The sequence below is a fragment of the Mercurialis annua genome, linkage group LG2 (assembly GCF_937616625.2).
Source record: "Mercurialis annua linkage group LG2, ddMerAnnu1.2, whole genome shotgun sequence".
Classification (NCBI taxonomy): domain Eukaryota; kingdom Viridiplantae; phylum Streptophyta; class Magnoliopsida; order Malpighiales; family Euphorbiaceae; genus Mercurialis; species Mercurialis annua.
This window is the reverse complement of record NC_065571.1, coordinates 13,881,049-13,905,486: the sequence shown is the minus strand read 5'-3', so window position 1 is coordinate 13,905,486 and position 24,438 is coordinate 13,881,049. Positions and strand designations below refer to the sequence as shown.

Below are 24,438 nucleotides of genomic sequence, written 5' to 3'. Positions count from 1 at the left end.
AGCACGGATACAGAAAAGACATAAAACAAAGTATGGTCAAAAGACATTTAAAAGACAAAACAAAACAAACGAAATATGAAAAAAGTGTGTTAATAATAAACTATTGATAAAGTAATAGTGTATAAGAAGTGTTTGAGTGAACTGAAATTTATTTTGTTGGCTTGTTAGTGTTTAAGTGTATCGATTAAGCTGAATCAAGACCGTTTAGTGGTTCTTATTTGATTTGAAGTATATTTAGACCTTTAACACATGAAAGTAATAGCGATGCTAATAGAGCTCGAAATTTTACACTAGTTAAATTTTCTATATTACACTTTCAGAATTTTTTTTCTAGGTTCTTCTTTTAATGACTGTAGAGTCGTGTTACTTGTAATTAAAATATTGTAAAAATAAATTTAAAATTATGATCAAAATAAAATAAAATAAAATTTAATGGCGGTAAAAATTTAATATCCGACTTTTATTATTAAATTGACTATTGATCAAGTGCAGTATACGGTTGAAGTGCAACCAGCTAATTAGTCAAGTTAGCATGTTTTATATAAGGTTTATTCGAAGTATCTCAATGGTATTAACGTTGTCGATTATTGGGAGAAAAGAGGAAAATCATTTTAACCTCGAAAAAATCGGCTATTAAGTAGGCACTCGTAGCAACAAGATAGGTTCTTGTAGCTCTAGAGTGATATAAATGTATGCTTATGTATAATGCAATGTTTATGGTTTGAATTGAGAAAATGAAGGACCCTATCCTATAGTTGCATAAACATGAGAATTTTGAGCTACCCATCAAATCAAAGTTAGCATCCTAAGTAAAAGAACATATTCTCTCTCTACCTACAATTAAGAGAATAATCTCTTGCAATGAAAGGCCATTATATGTTTTTGGGAATATATTTTAGGTATTGTCTTCTCAAAACCAAAAATTTCTTAACTTTATGTAGCAGCAACAAGGAACATCATTATATGCTTCATGGAAAATTCTCATTCATTTCATTGTATTCAAGAGGCAGTGGATGCAACTATTAGAAATTAAAAAAAAAAGTCATGTTCATATACATTTGTCTTTTAGTAGTTTTTTCTTTTTCTAATAGATTTTTTTTTGATTTGTTATTTATTAAAAATATATAAAAAAATTAATCTTGATAATTTAATCGTAATCTTAAAGGTGATATCATTATAGTTTAACTCTGAAGACAATTTTATCAATGTGACATAATGTATTAAAAGTTAATTTTACAAATCATATTATTAAAACTGTAAAAAAAAATACAAAATTTAATCATTATAATATCTTCTGAAAAAACAGTGGATTAATTTTTTTAAAATAATAATAAAATATCATATTAATTGATAAATAGAACTAGAATTTGACCAAAAATTAAAGTTATAAAACACACTAACCACAAACTACTAACGTAATTAGATTCTACCACAGTCAAAAAAAATATATATATATGTTCATCAGCAATTTCGATCAACATGCTTTTCAAAATTTAAGAAGGTATTTGCTAACAATGAATAAATGAAAGTATTTACACTGATCCAAAAAGAGTTCAAATAGATAAATTCGGGTTTGTTTTAGAAATTGTTTACAAAAATATCTATTTTCAACTAGATATTTGTAAAAATGCGCCCTAATCTTTTTTGTTGTAAAAATACGCTCTTGGTAGATTATTTGTAGATTGGAAAAAGAGTATATTTTTGTAAAAATAAAAAAAAAACAAGTTAACAAGAAGGTATTTTTACAACAGCAAAAAATCATAATATAATTTTGCTAAAAAAATTAAAAACAAAAGTGTACAAGGTGTAATTTTCTCCTTTTTTCCAAAAAACTATTAATTATTCTTTTATTTTTATTTAATAATTATCTAGTATATTTTATTAGTGTTTACCTAAATAAGAGATCATATCTCATTATATTAGTATATTTTATTATAGGATTTATTTTCAAAAAATAGCTAGTTTTAGTATCGTATCAATGTACACATCAATCAATAAACAAAAAAAAAACTAGTTTTATGTTAATTTTGTTTAGATTTCTTAACTTACAGATTAAGGTCTACTAAACTCTAAAGTATATTTCCCACGTAAACAGAAGGAAATTGAAATGAACTACAACAGCGTGTTAAAACATTCTCCCAAACCAAACCAAAAAGATAGAAATTTTTATAGTTACAAACCAAACCCAACCGAACTTCGATTCTGTTTAATTACGGTTTGGTTCGGATTTTTCACACATCTATCTAGAAGCATGAAAATCACTAAACATATTATGTACACACAAAAGTTGAGCTAATGAAATGAAATACAACAAAATCACTAGTTGTGGCTGGAAAATTATGCATGTTCACAAGGTGTGAGACATTTCAAAGAGCCTGTGCAACACTTTTGAACTCATTCAAGCACGACTCGAGAATTTTCTGCCGCTTCTGAAGAGACTGCCGCTCAGTCTGTAGTATCTCAATGGCCCCGGGTGCAACAAACATGTCCATGAATTTCACATCACTTACAGCAAACAAATCCAATCCAAGGGCCACCACCAGCCGTTCGCGGCTGTAAACAGATCAAAATTCGGAAAAAATTAGTACCTTATTGAACACATGTATAATGGAACATATATGCTCATTCGGATTCAAATTCATTTAAGACAAAAACTCACCAAGGCGTCAAAAATCCAGAGTTCAAAGTTGACATCACACTCCGCTCTACAAGAACTTCGCGTATCCGTGCAAAATGCTGACCAGCAGATGAGCATATTTCTGAGTAAGCTGAGCATGACCTTGAGCCAGTATCCCCATTTCCAAATACAAGACCTCCCCCAGTTTGAACTCTTAAATGCTCACTATTTCTGCTGTTTCCTGTCATTCTTGAAATCCGCTTTTTTTGTCCAATTTCAATGCAGTTCCCATGCTCCTTTGCCCCTGCATATATACACAGTTCGGTTTGGTTCAGTAAAATATAAAACCAGACCAACCATTCTGTAAAAGATTGAATGAAAACCAAATCACGTCGAATATTTATATACTATTTTATTTCGACTAATCAAAATTTATAATTTTCTTTGGTTTGGTTTGGTCGATCTAGATTTAAGCCAAAATTACATATAATAACTAAATTTAGAAATTTCTAGTTTTTCCCATTTAAACTAATTATTTTTAACTATTTTAATCGAACCATAATATATTTTATTTTGTCTGATTCAAAAAAATAATTTAGTTTGGTTTTTGCTCGGCCATACCTGCATAAACCACATCACATGGTTGGTCAGGAGAGGGAGTCTCTGGCACAGTCATTTGGCATTCTTTGAGAGCTTCTTTTGGTTGTGCACCTTTTCCAGGAGTGGTTTGTTGTACATTCTTTTCTGGAGGTATGTTCTCTTGATCTCTCATTGTTTCATCACAGAATGATTCTCTGGCATCGGACAGCTCGAAACAAAATGAACCGGCAGATGCTTGGTTGATTTTGAAGTAAGAAGTTGTATTCAACCCAAAGCCTCCTTGAAAATCATTCTCATAACAAACTTGAGAATATGGACTTGTAACTGAATCAAGATGATGCCTCACTAATTGTTTGCACTGCTTGGAAAGATCCCTAATGAATCGACTATAGGCATGTCTTAAGGCGGCATGAAAACCGACATAGCCATCCATATTCTCGCTTCTCTTTGCATCTGCACGAATAGAAAAGCAACCCAAAATACAAAATAAAAATCTCATTGATACATAACAAAAATGCTGAAATGGAAAATATTGAAATGGAGAAAGGTGAAACAACATTTTTACAAGAAAGGTTATATATTAACATTTTCAGAGCTTCATAAATATTTCCGGAAATGAAAACGAAATATTGAAATATACGACTCGACAAGTTTTCATGCCATTTAAAATATTACAAGGAAGAAAACGGATTTCCCACTGCCCTCCCCAACACAGGCATGTGAATGGGATTAGAAAATATGTGTAGGCAATGAGAAGAAACCATTTAAAACGTCATTGATGTTCTACACAATAAACCTAAGACATATATGCTTAGCATATGATGCACTAAATTGGTAGACAGGCTTGCAGTTCTGTGACCCATTATGCAATATTTCCTAAAAAATATCATACTTCAGAAATTATCATGGGGACTTTCTACAACTACCTTAATCGCCTCAAATGCTTGTAAGAAATGAAAAAGGAAGTACGAAACTATGTTTCAGTTGTAAAAAGGACCGAAACAGCTTCTTACATTCTGAGTCACGCATATGATTTCTTTCAAGAGAAAGATCAAAGAGGTTTCCCAAGACAAAGGCAAGCCGGTCGCAAGCAGTGTCAAGAAGAGGAGCAAGCCATGACCTGGCAGCAGCTCGGGCGATCTCTGCAGCAGCTTCAGTCACACCTCTACCCCCTCCTCGGCCAGCATGAGCTAGCAATATATTTGCCACCTGTTTCATAAAAAATAATTCACTTACCGCTGCACTATTGACTGGAATAAAATGCCCTATAGTAAGATGTCAGTTGAAAACTATATTTTGAAAATAAATACCTTCTCCCTTGACACTGAAGGGCATTCAATGGAATACGCAGCACATCTGAACTCATGTATCACTCTCTCAAAAGCAGCCCCTCCGTATAGCCTAAGTGTAGCATTCGGAGGTTTTATGTTGACAGTAACACCCGGCCAGCTCCCAATACCACTCTCTGACTGTTCCTCCTCTGATGTTTTACCCCACTGCTCGGGTGCAGGATCTGCTGCTCCATCAATCAAAGCTCCCTTCAAAATAGATATAGGAAAAGAATGGATTGAAGTTCAATAAAGAAAGCTATAGTCTTTACTACACTGTATAAAAAGATGGAAACGGAAATTTTTATTCATTCTTTAAGAGGCTTTCTTTTGTGGAAATAAAAATCATTGTTAAAGACCGGTGTAAAGGTAAATGCATCTGAAATGAAAAATTACCGTACAAAAATTGAAATCTTCACATAGAATCTCTAAGACCAGCAGTTGAAGCAAAATTTAAGCTAATAAACACATAAATTAATATGAGAACAAACAATTATCTAGCCTCATTATATAATTAGTCATGGCATATAAATTAAGATACATTTCAAGATGATTATCAGACCAATGACTTACCACATGATTGCTAATAGAAGCTGTGTGCAACATTGCAGATCTGCGCATATGAGCAACATCAGAAGTAGCCTGTATTTTTGAATCCATTTTGGCCAACTCACCAGTAACTTCACAACAACGCTCCTCAAGCAATGCTAGGGTCGCAGGAGCAGCTTCTTTGTATCTCTTTTGCAGCTCTGACTCCAAAAAGTCCCTCAGACTGTTAAAACCAATATAAGGCCGGAATTTTTCTTCATCAAATCCACCCTTCACACCATCACGTAAATGGCGTATTACTTCGGAATCCACCTGAAATATTTGCCTGCGAAACTCATCATTTGAGATGGTGTTTCTGTCCTTTGGTAAAGCCACGTAGAAGGGACGAGTATTATCTCCTAGGTACCCACTTGCACTCAAATAACGGTCCACTTCCCATCGGTCACCAAATTCCTGCATTGTTTGAGAAATTGAACACTTAAAATCAGAATGAAGTCTTTGAAGATCAATGTGTATTTGCTAAGTTACAAATGTATAAACACCTACTAAAAGGTGTCTTATTTTAAGTCACTAAATTTCCACAGTATATAAATAAGGTTTCTTTATACATTCAAGCTAAACAACCGGATGTCCCCACTTCCTCTCTAAGACACCTGCTAAAAGGTAGTTACGTTATGCTTTGGAAAGCAACAATATCATTCCAACGCCTACCATTATTACCATATATATGGTCTCTTTAAATCCATAGTTAAATAGAGTTGTGGGAGTCACTTCCGTTCTATGCTATAACTATATCCCATTACTTAATATGTGTCATTTACCATGAATTTCATTTCTCATTTTGCAAATAAGATTATAAAAACAGGGCAGTGGTACCTTAAGCCGATTATCAAATTTGGAGACAACTATTATGGTCCTTCTGAAAGTTGGATCAATCTCCCGAATTGCATCCAGCCACAGGGATGAACACCATTCCACGCTACTTTGTTGAAGGAACAAGAGAATACGATGGGGAGGTGTAGCCAATGACTTCACCATTGAAAGAATCTCCTCAGGTGTCTTCTCTGGCTCTCCCTTCTTTGCCTGCCAACAAAAATTTAAGCGATAAGCTTCTCTATGAATGTCACTGAAAACAAAGCATCAAAAAACGTCCAGGATAATAACAAACTCACCTTAAGGACAAAACCTGGAGTGTCAATAATGGTGAGATTAGGACAATGTGCATACTCAGCTCTCATCACAATTGGCTTAGCAGAAACTGCAGCTTTAGTGACTTTCAAGAGTGCCTCAGTTCGTGATTTTATGATATCCGCAATTGTTGTGGCTGACAGAATAGGATTTCCATATTCCTCAGAATCCTCTTCCTGTTTCAAAAATCACATTTCAGAAATAGCCTCTCCACAATGACTACGAAAAGCAAGTAATTAACGAAAAGCAAGAAATAGCCTCTCCACATTCTCATGGACGCCAGCACGGTCACTTCATTCAATTAACATATGTCGCGTTTTGAAAACGTTTCGGACACATGACTTTTCAGACACGCAACTTCATTTTTTACATAGAAAACCTTAATATAACACCGTTTCAAAGCTTCCATATCCGAGTTTCCTGTTTCCCTGTGTCCGTGTCCTTGCTATCTAGCTATTATAATCCTTAAAGTTCAAAAATAAACTCATGTAAAACATAGCATGATTTTCTTCTACAACAATTCCATTCAATTCAATTCAATTCATACCATAATTTATCCCAAAAAGTAAACTCTAAAAAGATAACAAATTGAACAACCTGAAATCGGCAGCGAGGTTCAAGAGCAGTAGGGTCATGAACCATCTGAAGAATAAGAGGTCGACGAGTACCCATTTCAACTTCCCGAACATTAAACCGAAACCCGAGTAATGCTTCGAGAAGCGAACTTTTGCCATCAGATTGGCCGCCGACTGCGACTATTTCAGGAATGGGGAGTTTTTCACCGAAGGCAACGGCGGCTGCCTGTAATCTGTTGTAGGCTTCGAATCGGGAAGCGTTTACGGTGGAATTTGGGGTGTGGTGTCTCTTGTTAGAAGGGGTTTTTGTGGGTGTTGTTAAGGGATGGGTGTTGTTTGTAATTGCTGACATTGTTGGTGGTGTGATGGAAGATGAAGCGGATTTAGAAAGAGAGCGGAGGGAGTGAGTGAGTGTGGTTTTTGAATTTGAATTTTGTGTGGTTTTTCTGGGAATTAAAAGGAGACGTTGGGTTGTTTTAATGGGCTTTAGGCTTTTGCATTGACAATATTATTGGGCTTTTTACACAAATCTTCTAAAATGAGGCTTTTTTTCATTTACACCTCATAAATTTTGGGGATTTTTAGACAAATGTATACCAAACAGCAAAATAATCTTAGATATACAGGTTGACTAAGATCATTAAAATACTACGATTTGATCGAGTTTCTTTGCAAAAATATGTTTTCTAGTTTAGACAAATACGATTCCCTTAAATAGGAAACAAACTCAGTTCAAAAGCATAATCAGAAATTCCATCAAACACATTCGACGATTTCTCTCAAATTTAGAGAACGATTTCTCTCAAAACTTCGATTAATCACAGTTCTAACACAATCAATCAAATAACAGAGCATCAATCAATCACAGTTCATAAAAATCAATCAAAATTTCAGTAAAAATAGGATAATCAATCAGAAACTCAAAGAAAAAGTGAAGAATCGCGACGGCATGAGTTTTTCAAACGATTCCGGTGAGTGTAATCAATCGCAATCACGACGGCATGGGTTTTCCAAATAATTCTGGTGCGTCCAATCAATCGCAATTGTGTTCACTTTCAATTGTAGTCATGATTTTAAATTTAGCTAAATAACTGTATTAATTTAGCTCAAATGTTTGGTTTTGTTTGCTAATGTGTCGTAAATATTCAAATCTATGTTTGATATCAGTCTTGTAATTTATTTATTTTACTAACTTTAGATATAAAACTTATTACTTTCAAACTGTTTGTTTATATGCTTCAATCAATAGATTTTTGTTTATATTTGTTTTGTAATTGACCTTGCAACCTTACTCGATCAAGAGATTAATCCAGTGAGTTCCAGGCATAGATTTAGTGCTAACAACTCTGTATTTCCCATTTGGGTTCCAAACTTCATTTTGAACAGGTCCTTGGCTTTTATTGTCATTATTAGCTTTCTATGTATAGTAAAATTAGAAATAGAGAATTGTCTTCTGTCACAATGGGTTCAGCTGCTGACATCTTCAATTTTATGTAAGTTCATTTATCTTCAAATTCTTGAATATGTTCATTGTGTATGTGTAGTTAGTCTATCAATTTTATTAACGTTAATAAACAGTTTCTTTTTTGTAAATAGGAATTTGAGATCCGACACTTTGATTATGAATTATGCTAAGATTGAAAAGGAGAAACATGTACAACCAATCAACCATCAACATCCAATATCAACATTTAAGGAAATAGACCTTAAGGAGCTGCAAAATCTTATAAAACTTTTTTGTTTACCAATAGTATACTAACTATTTTCTATATGGAAGTTGTACTAATAATTATTTGTTTACACAGATTACACCATCAATTACACATTTGTACAACGTGCATGAAAGTGATAAGACATTTATAGTGAAGCTGAAATAAAGAAACTGCATATGTGGAAGATTTCAAGTGGATGGGATTTCTGGTTTCAACTTTTTACAATTTCTGCCTCAACTATTAAGCATTTGCCTATTCTTTTGCAATGTTAGAGATGCTCATGAAGTTGTACATTTTGTATAATTATTAAGAATTATGTAATCTTATATCAAGAATTAAGAGCTTACTATTAGTGAACTATCAGTTTACTATCTATATATATAAAAAAATTCATTGTTAATTTTACAATCGGTTTACTAATATTTAACTATCGGTTTACTAAAAATTTACTAACAGTCAACTATCAATTTACTATCGATATACAAAAAAAGTCATTATTAGTTTCTAATTGGTATAATAATAGTGAACTTTCGTTTTACTATCGATATATAAAAAAGTTCATTGTTAATTTTACAATCGGTTTACTAATATTTAACTATCAGTCTACTAAAAATTTACTAACAGTCGACTATTGGTTTACTATTAATATACAAAAAAAATCATTATTAGTTTATAATCGGTTTAATAATAGTGAACTTCGGTCTAGTATCAATTAACTAATAGTTAGTTACTATTGGTCTACTATCAGTTAACTAATAGGTAATTAACTATTGGTCTACTGTCAATTTACTAATGGTCTACTATTAGTTTACTAACAGGTAGTTAACTATTGGTCTACTATCAATTACTATATTTTTTTGTCTTTTACGATTGCGACTTTGCTGGCTATTTTTCTTAAAAGAGGGAAATAATATTTTGGTAAAAAGATACAATTTTTACTATCAATTTATTAAAAGATAAATTTACTATTGATTTATTATCAGTATTATAAATATATATAAAATTAGTTTATCTTTTGATTTACTAAACGAGTAGTTAACTTACGGTCTACTATCAGTTAACTAATAGGTAGTTAACTATTGGTTTTCTATCAATTTACTAACGTCTACTATCAGTTAACTATTGGTCTACTATCAATTTACTATATTTGTTTGTCCTTTACGATTGTGAATTGCTAGCTATTTTTCTTAAAAGATGGAAATCATATTTTGAAAATTAACTATAAATTTATCGACGGTTTACTCATGGTTAACTAACGGTGTACTACCATAAAATTTATATTAATTTCTTAAAAGATGGAAATTAACTATAAATTTATCGACGGTTTACTCACGGTTAACTAAAAGTGTACTAATAATAAATTTATTAATTTTTTTAAAGTACAATATGTTTAAAATACATAATTCAAGTTTACCAACAATTTATTAACCATATAATCATAATAAAATTTATAACAAGTTTTCAGTGGTTAACCTAACGTTTACTAACAGTGTATTACAAATAAAATATTGGTGTATCATTAGTAAACCATTGGTTAACCAACAAAAAAAATAATTACAATTTTTTTTTATAAACCCATCCGCCTTCACCATCGCAACAACAACTGTAAAAAAAACTAAATCGTCTTTTTTAAAATTTAAAAATTTTGGTTTACCATTAGTTAACCATTGGTTAACCAACGGCAAACCTGTTCATAAATATTACAAATCAAAAACTTCTTTCATCACCAAAATACTTGGCTCAACCATCAAATAACAACATCTAATATGTGGCTCACTAACGACAGCTGCAACAGTAAACAAAGCCGCCGCACAACCGCTTATCCTAACTTTAATGGAGGAACTCAACTTACTTCCAGGTCTAGATACTGGAATCCACATCCAAACTCAGTTGCAGCAGCAAATAAATATATTAGCATTATATAATTGCGGCAGCTCCTATAACACCAACATTTAAGAGCGTAATCATAGGGGTTTTAGACTTTGAAATCCTTCGTACTGTCCCTAAAGCATCAATCTTAACAAAAACAATTAATGCATGACTAATTACAGAGCTACAATTTCTATTATTACTCAAAGAAGCTATGTGCTTATAAGCATTTGTGTGGGAATGATTTAAGATCAGAAGAACCAATATTTATCTTATAACCCATTATTTTTACAACAAGAGCTTTCCTATTTAGAAAATACATATTTATCTCAATCGATGCACTGAATTGGCATAATCAAAGTGTCGACCTCAATATCAATTAAATGAGATTGAAATAAAGAAGAGATTAATTACAACGAATTTAATTGAAAACCCATTTGACAAAAAAATAATAATTGAAAATCCTGATAATAGGTTTTGAGATGAAATCAAACATATCAAAATTGAGAAATTGAAATCATTAACAACAACGAATCAACACAGAGATGAGTTACGCCGATACCAATAATCAACGGTCGAAACTGAAATTGAAGTTAACAGTAGCGTTAAACTTGAAATCGACGCTAGAGAAACACCGCAATACAACACATGTACTCAATGAAATTGACAGTAAATTCAAATCCTTTAAACTCAAATAATCATCACCAACTTTCTTTCCTATTGAATGTATATTTCAATAGACTGAATCGTAAAAACATTAAATAAAAGAGTAAAAAAGAAAGAAAGAAGAAGATTTTTGTATTTTTATAGCGAGACAAAACCATCCGTATTAGTGAGAATATATTAGTGTTTAATCGTGCCCTGTCTAATTTCTTCTAAATTTTGGGACATTTACAAAAATATCAAAAAAAAACTATAAATATTTGTCAAAAATACTTCAAAAACTGAAAGTTTACAAACGTATCTAAAAATTTAAATATTTATTTTTTACTCCGCAGTTTATATTTTTACTCCGCAGTTTGAAACAGTTGCAAACAATTTTAAAAAACACTACAGTTTATAATAGAGTTTCAAAGACAGTTTCTAATTGAATTTCAAACAGTTTATAACGGTTTCTAAAAAATAAGTTGAAACTGTTTTACAAAAAGTTCTAAATACAGTTTCCAATAGAGTTTCAAACGGTTTCAAAAAATAAAATAAAATTTGAAACTTTTTTATAAACCGCTTCAAAGACGGTTTCTAATTGGGTTTCAAATGGTTTATAACGATTTCATAAAAAGTAATTTGAAACTTTTTAAAAAAACTGTTTCAATTACAGTTTCAAAAAGTTTCTAAAATTGTTCTTTGAAACCGTTTATAATACAGTTTCAAACAGTTTTAAAAAAACGGAGTATTTTTACAAAAAAACCAGGGTAAAAAAAATTTCGGAGTAAAAAAATAAATTTTCAAAAAAAAGGTAAAAAAATAATTTTTCAAAAAACAGAGTATCTTTGCAAATATTTTTAAAAAAGGAGTATCTTTTGCAAATTCCTCATAAATATTTTTATACAAAAATCTCTCCAATTTTTTTAAATGGTTTCATTTATATCTCTATGAGCGGAGCGGGGTTCGGGGGCCGCTCACCCAGCCTTATGGCTAACTTAAGATCGAGAAAGGTTTTTAAAAATGGAGTCGTCACCTAGTTCAATTAGGAAATGTCTTGTATACCGATTAGATAACCTTACTCGCTTATGGGTAAGATCATCGTGCATCAGACCAAATACCGGATTCGTGGACCTTCTCAAGACTCGTGTGCTTGACTTATCAACTATTGGTTTATTTAGCGGACATATTTGGTTATCTCATCTCAACAAACAATAGCAGTACACATGATATAATGCTGGAAAGTAAAAACATCTGGAAAAACGGTAAACATGTAGACTCGTATATCACTTAATCTGAACTGACATACGAGGCATATAACACTTACCTTAAGCATACATCTAAAGCTTTATGGTTTCTATCAAGTAATCGAATAATGGCTGGTCCGGATGTTTTACATGCACAAAGCCTAAACTGGATGTCTAAGCGTGATGATTTTATTTTAAGTCATCTTGAATAACCTACACAACCTCTAATTACATTTTTCATGGCAGTCCTAAGATGTCTAGGTGATTTGCTGGATTCGATTGATTTGATTGCTAATTTAACGTGGTTAGTTATTCAGCCTATTAATATTTGGATTTGGCATGCTTTTGGAAAGCGTTTTAAACAAGTTCAACATACACATGGGCAGGTGGTAAACATGTAAGGTTAGAAATATTTTTTAACCTCGTCGACGGGAGTGTCTAGCACTCGATGTAATTTGAACGTTGATATGGTTGGAATCGGAGCTCGGTCAAACATGAAAGTTATTTTTCTCGTCGATACAGATCTACTGGTTCAAACTGCGGTCAATTCTGAGCTCAAACAAACCCGAAATTGAAGTTTCTGATTTCGTCGGTAATGGGCTTTCAGGGCCTGGTTGGCTTGGCGGATTATAAGTTTGGCCTTCGAGGGCCGAAATAAATAGGGACAAGCCCATTACAGCAGGTGATATAATTCTAAAATTAAAATAGTACACATGGGCTCAAACGGGGCCCATTCTCGAGCTCAAACGAGCCATGAAACACGAAAATAAAGTCGAATCGGGTCCGGAAAGACCTAAAAAGCATTATGGGATGAGGATATAGTGGAACCACTGGGAGTGGCGGCGGGGACACTCCACACGGGTGGCGACACGAGTTCCAGAAGGGTCGTCAGTTCGTCGTTTTGGCTCCGTTTCATGCGAAAATACTCAAAAATCATTAAAACATACTGGAATTAATGTAAAGTTGATAAAACATCCTAAATCAAATAAATAATGTATTTCCAATGTAGAATCATTGCAATTCGAATAAGAACATGTTCATGGCAAGAAAAGCATAAAACAGTCCTAACATCCATTCTAGGCATCATAATTGAACATGAAGTGGAATATAGTTGCAAAATTTATTAAAACAATCTAATATCATGCTCTTATTCAATTTTTCATAGCATTATGGCAAGCATATTAAAATTTGACAATTATGACAGTTTATAGCAGTTAAACTGAAAATAAATTTAAGCATGCATCCTAGATTTATGAGATCTAACAAATCTAAAATAAACATGGTAAAAGTGATAAAGATATGAATATTCGGTCCTTAGAAGTGCTGTTCTGAGTCCCTGAATACTTTTGTTTGGCTATCCGGATGTAGAATCCAGTTTTGGATTAATGCACAACACTGCGTTCGTAAGTGTTTAAAATGTTTCAAGTTGTTTAAACAACTGTTTTTTTGTGTGTATGTCTAAGGTTCGGCCAAACTAAGGTTTTTATTAGGATTTATGTGCTTGATTTTTGTGTTTCTAGTTAGTCGAGACATCACATAAATGAGTAGAATTTAGAGTTCATCATCGACTCTGAAACTTGAATGCATAAGATAAATAAATTGTTCAAACATATTCAAATGCTGAAATGGGAATGCTAGAAGTCATTGCTCGTAAGAGAACTGATCTTTAATTGGTCCAAACATAAGTCGAATCACCACTTCTATCTTGCTGGCGACGTCATGGACTTTGAGATCGACGAAAGACGCCGAGGTTGTAGTTGAATCTTTCTCCGGAATCTAAGTGAGTCATCGATAGACGTGTATTGAATGGTTGAAGTCTTTGCCGCTCCATTCGGCCGCTCCAAAAAATTGACGCCCCCATCGTTTTGCTTGGTTGAAACTGTTGCCATTTCGATTTGGCTGTTCTATGTCATTGTGGCTTCTGCTGTTCCATTTGGTTTCTCTGGAAAACTGACACATCCGTCGTTCTGTTTGGTTAAAACCTTCGTTTTTTCATTATGATTTCTACTAGAGTTTGTATTTAGGTCTGGTCTAACAGAATGTTCTAAAAATCTGGTTTTGAAACTTGCAAATTTGTTAGGCCTGCCCTAAGACTAAGATTGAAATGGTAATTTTTGAAAATGGACTCGGAATCCTTACATCGACATTCATGTCTCAAATACACTCATTATGTTGGGTATTTTTCCTAGAGGGTAGTGTCTAAACTTTATGCATGTAGGCTGAGTCATTGGACTTTGGTATTAACCGGTTTTAAGTCTCCCACAGTCTGATATACCTTTGATAGGTCTCCTTAATCACGAGTACAAGCGACCGAGGTGCAGGGCTGTGAGTGATGCTACTCCTCATAAGACATTTTAGACGTTGGAGTGCAATGCCGAGACGTGAGATCGGCTATGAGCATCGGGTCTGATAAGGGACTCCTAGAGAGTAAGATGAGAAGAGAAGTTCCAATGTATGTTGTAGGTGAATATGTCTAGTAAGTAGAATCGGAGATCGATAAGACGCAAGCTGTGCGGTTTAGCTCCATGGAATCCATTTTTTAGAACAATTCTGAAATATTTTTTGGGTTTATATTTTAAAAACATTTAAGTCAATAACCTTACTCCTTTATACATCCCCAGTGGAGTCGCCATCGTGAGCGGAAGCATGGGTTTCGGGGTACCGTTCGCCCAGGGTTATGGCAGACCTCTATCCGGAAAGGGCTTTTAAATAAATATAGAGTCGGCACCTAGCTCAGCTAGGAAATGCCTTCTATACTGTCTCGATAACCTTACTCCTTTATGGGTAAAATTATCGTACGTCGGACAAAGACCGGGTTCGTGGACCTCCCGGAGACTCGTGTGCTTGGCTTATCGATTTCTGCTTTTAATTACTGGACATACTCTATATCATTTCAACACCCAATTGAAGTCCATAGGATATAATGTTGGAAAATAAACATGTTTGAATTAACAGGTACGACGTGCATATGACTCAATCTGAACTAACATTTGAGGCAGGTAGCAATTACTCCTAAGCATGCATCTAAACCTGGCGGTTTCTATCAAATAGTCAAGTAATGGCTGGTCCGGACATTTTACATGCATAAAGCCTAAAACCGGATGTCTAAGTTTGATTTATTTTATTTTAATTCATCTTGGAAACTTATAAAACCTATAATTACATTTTACATGGCAGTCCTCAGATTTCTAGGTGATTTGCTGGATTTGATTGCTTTGATTACTAATTTAACGCGATTAGTCCTTTAACCTGTTAATATTTGTATTTGGCATGCTTTTAGAAAGCGATTAATAAACAATTTCAACATACTCATGGGCAGTTGATTAACATGCAAGGTAAGGGATACTTTTAAACCTCGTCGACCGAAGTGTCTTGCACTCGATGCATTTTGCACATCAGTGTGGTCAGAACTGGGTTCGGGCAGAAAAAGGAAGTTCTTCATCTCATTAATATGGTTCCACTGGTTCAAATCGGGGTCGATTCCGAATTTGAACGAACCCGAAATCCCTTCTAGAAGTTTTTGGTTTTGTCGATCGCGGGCTTCAGGGCCCGGTTGGCTTAGCGGGTTACAATTTGTGGGCTTAGAGGTCCAAATTAAAGTGGGGCACGCCCATTACATATTACAAACAAGTCATACAACTAAAACAATACTCGTGGGCTCCAAGGGGGCCCTATTCCGAGCCCGAACCAGCCTAAAAACACGAAAACTAGGTTGACACGGAGTCAGAAGCATCTGGGATCAATTATGGGGCATGGGGAAGTGATGATCACGGTGCCACTGTGAGTGGCGACGGCACCTTTATGAACCGGCTGCGGCGCCGGTTCTGGGAGGTTCAAGGACTGCTTTTGTTTGGTTTTCGAAAACATGCAAACAAAGCTAAAAAACGCATCAAAATGCTCAAGAATCATTCTAATACGTACTTGAATTGAAATACATCAATTAAACATGCATTAATCATCTTAAAACATGATTTTTAGATTGATTTTGAATCAAAGATGGCAAGGGAATCAAGAACGCATAGTATGACAGTTTATCTCTAACATGCAACCTACGCGCCAGAATTGATCGAATTTCAAAAAACATGGCATAAAACACGATAGGACTGCCCTAAACATGCTCCTAAACAATTTTCATGACAATTACAACAAAAGCATAGAAAATAGAAATTATGGAAAATATTGATAAAGTAAACTAAGTATGCATCCTAAAACAACAAGTATGATTAAGATGACATTACAAGTGATAGAAGTAATTTTCGGATCCTCAAAAGTATCGTTATAAGTCCTGAACTAGTTTTCTAACAATCCGGATGTGGAATCCAGCTTCGAACTAGTGTGTAGTAGTTTATTCTTGAGTAATTAAAGCGTTTAAACTTGTTTTCAGGACCGGAATTGACCAGTTTGGTGTGTGTGTGTGAGAGAGAGTAGTGGTTCGGAGTAGCTCTCATAATTCTAGGGTTTATGTGCTTTTTCTGGTGTTTAATTACGGTCTAGTGCCACCTCCAGTTAGGCTGTCTTAAAGGTCTATTTATAGGGGTGAGGGAGACATAGGGTTTATTAGAGTCTAAGTATGTTTAGGTTTCTATTGGATGAAGTTTTAAATGAATGAAAGAGTGTGAGTTGATAAGTCTTTTAGTTTTAGTATTGAGTTAAGTGTCTATTTTATTAATTAAATTCGTATAATTGCTTGGTGGCTAAGTAAAGGGTGTCCAAAAGTTGATTTTAGTGCCTGAAAGTATTAAAAAGGCTTCTGAGACCCAATGGGTTTGTGTATGGTCAATTTTAGTCTGTCAAACTTACAAATTGACTTATAAATTTCTAAGATATTGCAGTTAGTCCAATTTCTAAACTGAGAATGCAATTGTTTTTGGATTTTTATAAGCTATCTACGGCTAATTACGTTTTAACCCCTCAAATTCGCTACTGTGCACTGATCACGCTTACTTGAATTCAAACAAACAAATCAATAGCTTGTCATCCGAATGAATTTTCTCTAGAAATCATCATTGGACGCTTCAGTTCCTTATCACTTTTTACCTGTTCGAAAAATAGATTTCTACATGTAAATTTAAAAAAATCGATTTTGGGCCAGTTTTAATTTTTTTTTTTGGTTTGATTTTAGTTAGGGTTTTACATTCGGTGTCTCCGATTTTGAGCATTTTGATCGAATGGTTAATTCAGTTTTGAAGTTTAGGTTGAATTTTAACCAAACCGACCGAATAATTATAATTCGTAAAAGCTATACTCATTTTCTTTTTTAAAATGAAAAGTTATTTTTAATGATATTTTTTACATTTATTAGAAAAAAAAATTTAAAAAAATAGGTTATCGAGTCAACACGCGTAATCTGTGTTGGTGATGAAAACCCATGTTTCCACCTTTTTTTGTTAAATTAATATTTATTATTAAGATCTGTGCGGCTACTAATTGAAAAAAAATGGGACGAAGCAATGATGTTGAGCCACCTATAAGCTTTTGATTGGCTGAGATCATGCTTTGGGGAATTGTACAATGGTGGCATTTTACGCATTTGCAGCCGGGAAAGAAGATCCTCCGCACGTTCACCCTATGCTTCACTTTCAAGCATATGCATGGCAACACAAAATATGACTACTCTAATTCTATATTCTAATGAAAATAAGTCATTTAGAGTTTGGACATCTCTAATAATACATTCAATCACATTTTTAAAATGAAAAATCATCTCCAACATTACATAGCTTATGAATTTTGTGTAAAATTTACCGCATTATGGTTCAGTTCGGATTCGCGTCGAAAAAGTTAAAATAAAAGTAGATAAAATTTACGATGGAATCATAATTAGATGAGGGTTATACTTGAACTGCTGAGAAGTTAGAGATTGAGTAAAAATTAAATTTGGACTGAAATTAAACCCTTGATATTATATTGAAGGTGGCCTTAAAATGTTGACAAATAATTTTTTAGGTCTAATAAAACAAATTACTTTTTTTTATAAATTTAATTAATAATTTTAGTTTTATACATTTTAACTTAATTTTAAAGGACGATAATAATTCTATTTTCAATATCTGCTCAATTGACATGTACGTACCATAATGTATTACAAAATTAATATTTAAATAAATTATATGTGTAAATTTAAAAAATTAAAGTAGTAATTCAAAAAGATGAATATTTAAATTTTCTTAATTCTATACCAACAATGCAAAATATACATATCAAATTAGACTGAAAATATTGTTATATTATTAAATTTTGCTAAAATTAATCATAAAACATAATTTTGTTGGATTAATATGAATAGAAAAGTACATATAAAATTGGATTAAACTTGATGGAAACTGAATTCCAGCATAAGTATGATGGAATTAAGTCGTACATGATCCGCCCTTCTGGGAGAATCCTAGAACTCGCCTAAAAGGCGAAAGTCAAATGACAACGACACCCGAGTCCACGAGACTCGCCGGACTTGAAGATTAAAAGAGATTCATTCGAATCTCCAGAAAGACCGACCCCCAAAGACCGACCCCCAAAGGACTTAGTCAAAGCGCATCACTAGAGACCTATTTATACGGGAAGAATAATATCTACAAGACCGTATGTACGGGATCACTTTCCTATTCGGAAACAAATTTTTATTTAGGAAGATAAGTGTATGTTTTAGAATGAAAATGGAAGTCTATTTCTTAAATTTTGTAAATTAAAACAATTAATGTATGATCCAAACTGCAAGACACAAGTGAGTTAATAAGGCACTCTTTTCGCGGGTTTGAACCGTACTCATGTATGCAGTCGTTTAAAATTTAAAGTCAATCTGCCTCTGCAAGAGAACTACACTACTCGAGTGTGTATTAATCTGAATGTGAAAGTTTTAAAGGTGTCGTCTCATAGTTGACCCTCATTCAGGAAACCTCATGGACCATATACCAAAAAACAAACTTATAATTCGATGTGAATTAATTGTTTAAATGAATTTATTTAATAGGTCGGATAAAAAAAGAAATTCATAATTTTAATTGTATTGTAATTTAAATGTAATTGTTTCATTTTTTTAAAATTATAAAAGGTTCAAATTGTTTATAATACATTATTAAATAGTCAAAGTTAAAAATATATAAAATTATTCTATAATAATACTATATTAAATTTTAACAGCCGCCCTACTATCATAAATTTTAAGAAAATGGTATAATCAGTAGTAAACAAATAAACAAGGTTCAATAAGTTTGAAAATTCAATATATGCTAAATAATTTAGCGTATAAGTCGTAACCCTAACATGTCCGTATGCATGGGTTGCATTAAAATCTCCATTATAATTAGTCAAACAAAATAAATACTTAGTGAACTTTTACGGGAATCTAGACTATATAGCTCCACTAAACATTTCACTAATTAAATTGACATATATTTTACCTAAATGTGATACTTCGAATACTTCTTAGGTCAATTCAACTCAGTACATATTGTTCAAACTAAAATATTTTCATTTACAGTAGGGCACGTATTATAGAAATGTATTAAAATTTTCAATCAACTAAAGTATTTAAAATTATAAAAAAGAAATTAATAATACTTAATATTAACTAAAAATATTATTAATTGACGTGGCCTATTAAATTCTTTTGCTCCATTAATGTATGGCAAATGTCACAATATCTTTAAATGTTACCGTAAATTTAAAAAAAATAAAAAATTTAGCTTTCTTTATCCCTAACAAAAGAAGTTCTCTTTTTTTACCCCAATTACTTTTTAGCTTTTATACCCTCCAACTATCTATTTTTTCTTTTTTCACCCCCCTTAAAAAAAGTTGGCTACGTCCCTCATAAACCAGCTCTTCTAGACAAAATATCTTCAAATAGATTAATCATTAACGTAAAAGTACGATTAAATCTCAAAAACTTGAAACCGGAAAAGCATTAATTTCCTTGCCCTTAGATTATGGAATATACAAATAAATCTAACATTTTTTAATCACAAACTCTTAGCTTTAAAACACCCTCTAATCTCACTCCACATCCCTTACTTTAACACTACTCTCATATCCCCATTTTGAAATCAAAATTAAGAGAATTAATAATGGCTCGTTCTCATCTCAAGAACACCATTATTTTCTCCATATGCATTCTACTTATTTTCTTGCATACACCAAAAACCCTATCTTACAATAATTTTCAAGACGAAGAATTAGATGATGATGATCAAGAATTATATGTTCTTGACAATCCGATACCAAATTTCATTACACGAAGTAGATTCCTAGCTTCTGTTTCGGTTATACGAAAAGGTAGGAGTTGTAATGCTACTTCTAACAACATTTGCAATGGAGTTTCTGCCAACAAGGGGACTAGTTTGCTCTATTGTTGCAAGAAACATTGCAGAAATGTCCTCGGAGATAAGAATAATTGCGGCCGGTGTGGTAATAAGTGCAAATTTGGAGAATTTTGCTGCAATAAGAGTTGTGTTAGTGTTTCTTCTAATGTTGATCATTGTGGCAAATGCAATCGTAAATGTGTGAATGGAGTTCCTTGCAACTATGGTTCGTGTGGGTATGCGTAGTTAAATTATGAGAAAATTACTATTATCCGGTTAGGTCGGAATTATTATTTTCTCCGAGATTTTAAAAATTTTATCTTTATTTTTCTGATTTTTAGGTATTAGATAACTGAAATTCTTCTTTTAAGATAATTTCAGTTAAATGAAACTGAAATATTAGAGGCAAGCATTATTTTTCAAAAAATTGGAGAAAAAAAATAATTTAAACCTAATTATAAGGAGGCGCTAATAATTATCTCTTAAATTAATTTGTTCGAGGGATTGATGTGAGTTTTACACCAATCGACCGGAGTCTTCAAAGACTTAACTTTTGAGTTCGAGTCTATCAATCGGAGCGAATTTATCAAAAAAAAGAAGAAAGCTTAAGAGGATTAATTAAATTAATAGTTGTTAGAGATTAATTGGTTTAGTTAAATAATTTATGGTCCATATTTTTCCAAGGGAGAGAGTGATTATTGTGCATGTTTTTGTATTTAAAAAGGTCTTGAGGGTTTTATTTATTTCCTAATATGAAGTATACATGAACAAATTGATTTGTGTCATTAATAAAGTACAATATTTAATTTCTTTTATTATTGTTATGAAGATATGCAATCGTGGTGTACTAGTACTTCTCGTTTCAAACTAGAACTCCCAATGGCCAATTTGATTTTATACAATTTCAGATACGATTGTGACCAAGTATGTTATGAGGAATAATTGTAACATATCAATGAGAAATTTAGGTAGACTCAGTTCACCACGTCATCCATGTACCGATCATATTATAATATGTTATTAAATAATGGCAATGTCGTAATATTATTGTTCAAAAGTATAAAAAGGTAATAAACAAAATTACGATAATGCCATATTTTAATGACGTGTCATAATGTGATAGGCTAGTTCACGGATGACGTGATAGACTGAGTCTATCTAAAAATCTCTCCACATCAATTAAAAAAACAAATCTAATTAATAACTTTATAGTTAACTAAAACTTGGTTGGATATAATTATTTAGTTTATTAATTAGAAATGTCAATAATGTTTTACTATCACGTAGATATTAATGAGTATGAAAAACTATAAATTATGAGAATAAATTAGTCGTATCCGTACAAAGCGGAATCACTATAATTTTTTAATTTTTTTATAATTTTAATTGGCCTATTGATCTAATAAATTTGAACATCTATCTGAACTTTAATTTTATGAATTGTAGTCTAGTTTAATAAATAGCATTTCAGCTATAGCACATGATATTAATTGAAAAGGGAGTTATCATAATCATGCTAAAATTAAAGAAATTTAAAAAGTTGGTTAAAACTCAACAAGTTATAATTAAAAAGATGAAGTTTGTATTTTTTTAAATAATTATAGAAAGTTAAATTTCATCAACATCAAATTAAATATAAAATTTATTTATAAATTGAAGACAAAGAAAAATATGCATCATAAAATAAAAATACAAGTATAGACACCAAATTTTTGGTACCGAAAAATATTTAAAATTTTAAACGCTTAATGATGATTTTTAGATAATTACATCCCGATGGACTTATAATTAGTCAATGTCCTTGAGTTTTTTTTTGTCAAAAGATGTAATTTCATTAAGAAATAAAACGACTACAAGAGTCTCGATTCTAGCCACATCAATTGCGCTAGATTGTTACAACGGAACGAAACATCTCTGAGGGATTTTTTTGGCTAAAGAATGAGCCACCCAATTACCGAAACGTCTAACAAAATTAAAGGAAACTAAGGCAAAACTTTGACATAAAACACGACAATCATGCAAAATAAGGCCACAAGCCAAGTCAGTCCTTGAGAGAAACGTTCACGAAGATCTTCTCATACCTCATGAGCCGTAAAATAAAAGATAATGCTACATGCAATTTATGGACTGACAGTGTTGACAATCCAAGAGTGCACCATGTCATTACACCATGACCAAATCGCATAACCTTCTAGATCTGTTTCTATCAATGGAGATTTAATCGAACCGTTGACAAAGTATAGCCTATTTTTGGAGTTTAGAGCCAAAGTCATTATCCTCTTCCAACAAGAATAATTATCTCCATTCAAAGGTTTGAAAATAAGAACCATACCTGAGTGGCCTGAGTGATGAACAAAATATGGATTTGAAGAATCGACATCTGATTTGCCAGATGATTTTTGAAATGCCAAACCTATCCTCAGGTCCCTCTACTCTTCTATTTTTTTTCATCAGGTCCCTATACTTCAATTTAACATTTACGGGTCCCTTAAACTTTAATTTTGTTGTTATTATACCCTAAACGGATGGAATATGGAGAGTGTGCTGCGCTCTCCGCTAAAATATAAACTCTGTTAAATAAATAACGTGTCAAAATTAAAATAATAATACTGCTAAAATTAAAGGACCAAATAATATTTTTTTCTAAAAAAAATTATAACTGAAAAATACTATAAATTATCTCCGGCCATCACTGAAAAGTGGTGGCCTTTTTCCTCCATAATGGAGGAAATCTGCTCTTGAGCAGATCTGTTTCCACCAAATGGAGGAAACGAGATCTGCTCGTTTCCTCCATTTTGGAGGAAACGAGCAGCTTTCCTCCATTATGGACAAAACATGTCCGTTTCGTCCATTAATGGAGGAAATGGACAGGTTTTGCTTCATTATGGAGGAAACGCAGGTGTCCTCCATTAATGGAGGAGAGACCTGGTCTCTCCTTCTTTAATGGAGGAAAGAAGGCCACCACTTTTCAGTGGTGGCCGGACTTAATTTTTTTTTTTGAATTAATTTAAAAATTAATATATTGATATTTTAGTAAATTAAAATAAATTTTTGAAATATATTGAAGTTTAATTAAAATAAATAAAATTTATATGGGTGTCGGTCGGAGTGGAAAAAGAAAAAGATGATGGCGGGAATAAAGCTACAAACTAAATTTTATTTCAAAATAAATTAATTTTAATTAGTTAATGCCACACTATTAATTATTTGTAAATATATAAATTTATAATAATATAATTAATTAATTTAAAAAAATTGGGTTCAATTTTGGTTTGTAGAGTAAGTTTATGGATTTTAATGTATTATATACTAAATACAGGTATTTTAAAGTATTTTTTACTTTATTTAAAAGTTAAAATGTCATTTTTTTTCACACTCTCACTAACGGAGAGTGTAACACACTCTCCAAATTCCATCCATAAAAGGGTATAATAACAACGAAATTGAAGTTCAAGGGACTCGTAAACGTCAAATTGAAGTAGGGGGACTTATTGAAAAAAAGTGAAGAGTAGAGAGATCTAAGGATGGGTTTGGCCTTTTTAAAATGAAGAAACACCATCTCCGTCCATGCTGATGACTAAGAAGGGCTGCCAAAAAATTCCGCTCAGAAAGTCAGATATATAAACGTGCTCTCATACCATGTAAGAAGAAGAAAGAATAAGGTTGAATTGATGATTTTATTAATACTAATTTCGCATTACGTGCTATGCACGTGGCTCGTAACGTAACTACTCAATGAACATATTAGTAAATTTATTATAATTGTATCAATTTTTTATTTATAATTAATATTAAATTAGTTAAGAATTTTTGTAAA

General features: G+C 32.4%; 2 protein-coding genes across 2 annotated transcripts; one reads left to right on the top strand and one right to left on the bottom strand.

Moving 5' to 3' along the window:
- Positions 1–2,125: 2,125 nt before the first annotated feature.
- Positions 2,126–7,289, bottom strand: LOC126670546 (dynamin-related protein 5A). Its single transcript, XM_050364301.2, has 9 exons — positions 6,880–7,289; positions 6,267–6,458; positions 5,971–6,177; positions 5,119–5,547; positions 4,528–4,755; positions 4,231–4,426; positions 3,239–3,670; positions 2,660–2,921; positions 2,126–2,553 (listed from the first exon to the last, which is right to left on the bottom strand). Exons 1-9 carry the CDS (start codon positions 7,207–7,209, stop codon positions 2,367–2,369), a joined length of 2,463 nt encoding a protein of 820 aa, XP_050220258.1. The 5' UTR covers positions 7,210–7,289; the 3' UTR covers positions 2,126–2,366.
- A 13,043-nt stretch (positions 7,290–20,332) lies between these two features.
- LOC126670038 (protein GRIM REAPER) lies at positions 20,333–21,434 on the top strand. Its single transcript, XM_050363690.2, has one exon. It carries the CDS (start codon positions 20,388–20,390, stop codon positions 20,865–20,867), a length of 480 nt encoding a protein of 159 aa, XP_050219647.1. The 5' UTR covers positions 20,333–20,387; the 3' UTR covers positions 20,868–21,434.
- The last annotated feature ends 3,004 nt before the right edge of the window (positions 21,435–24,438 follow it).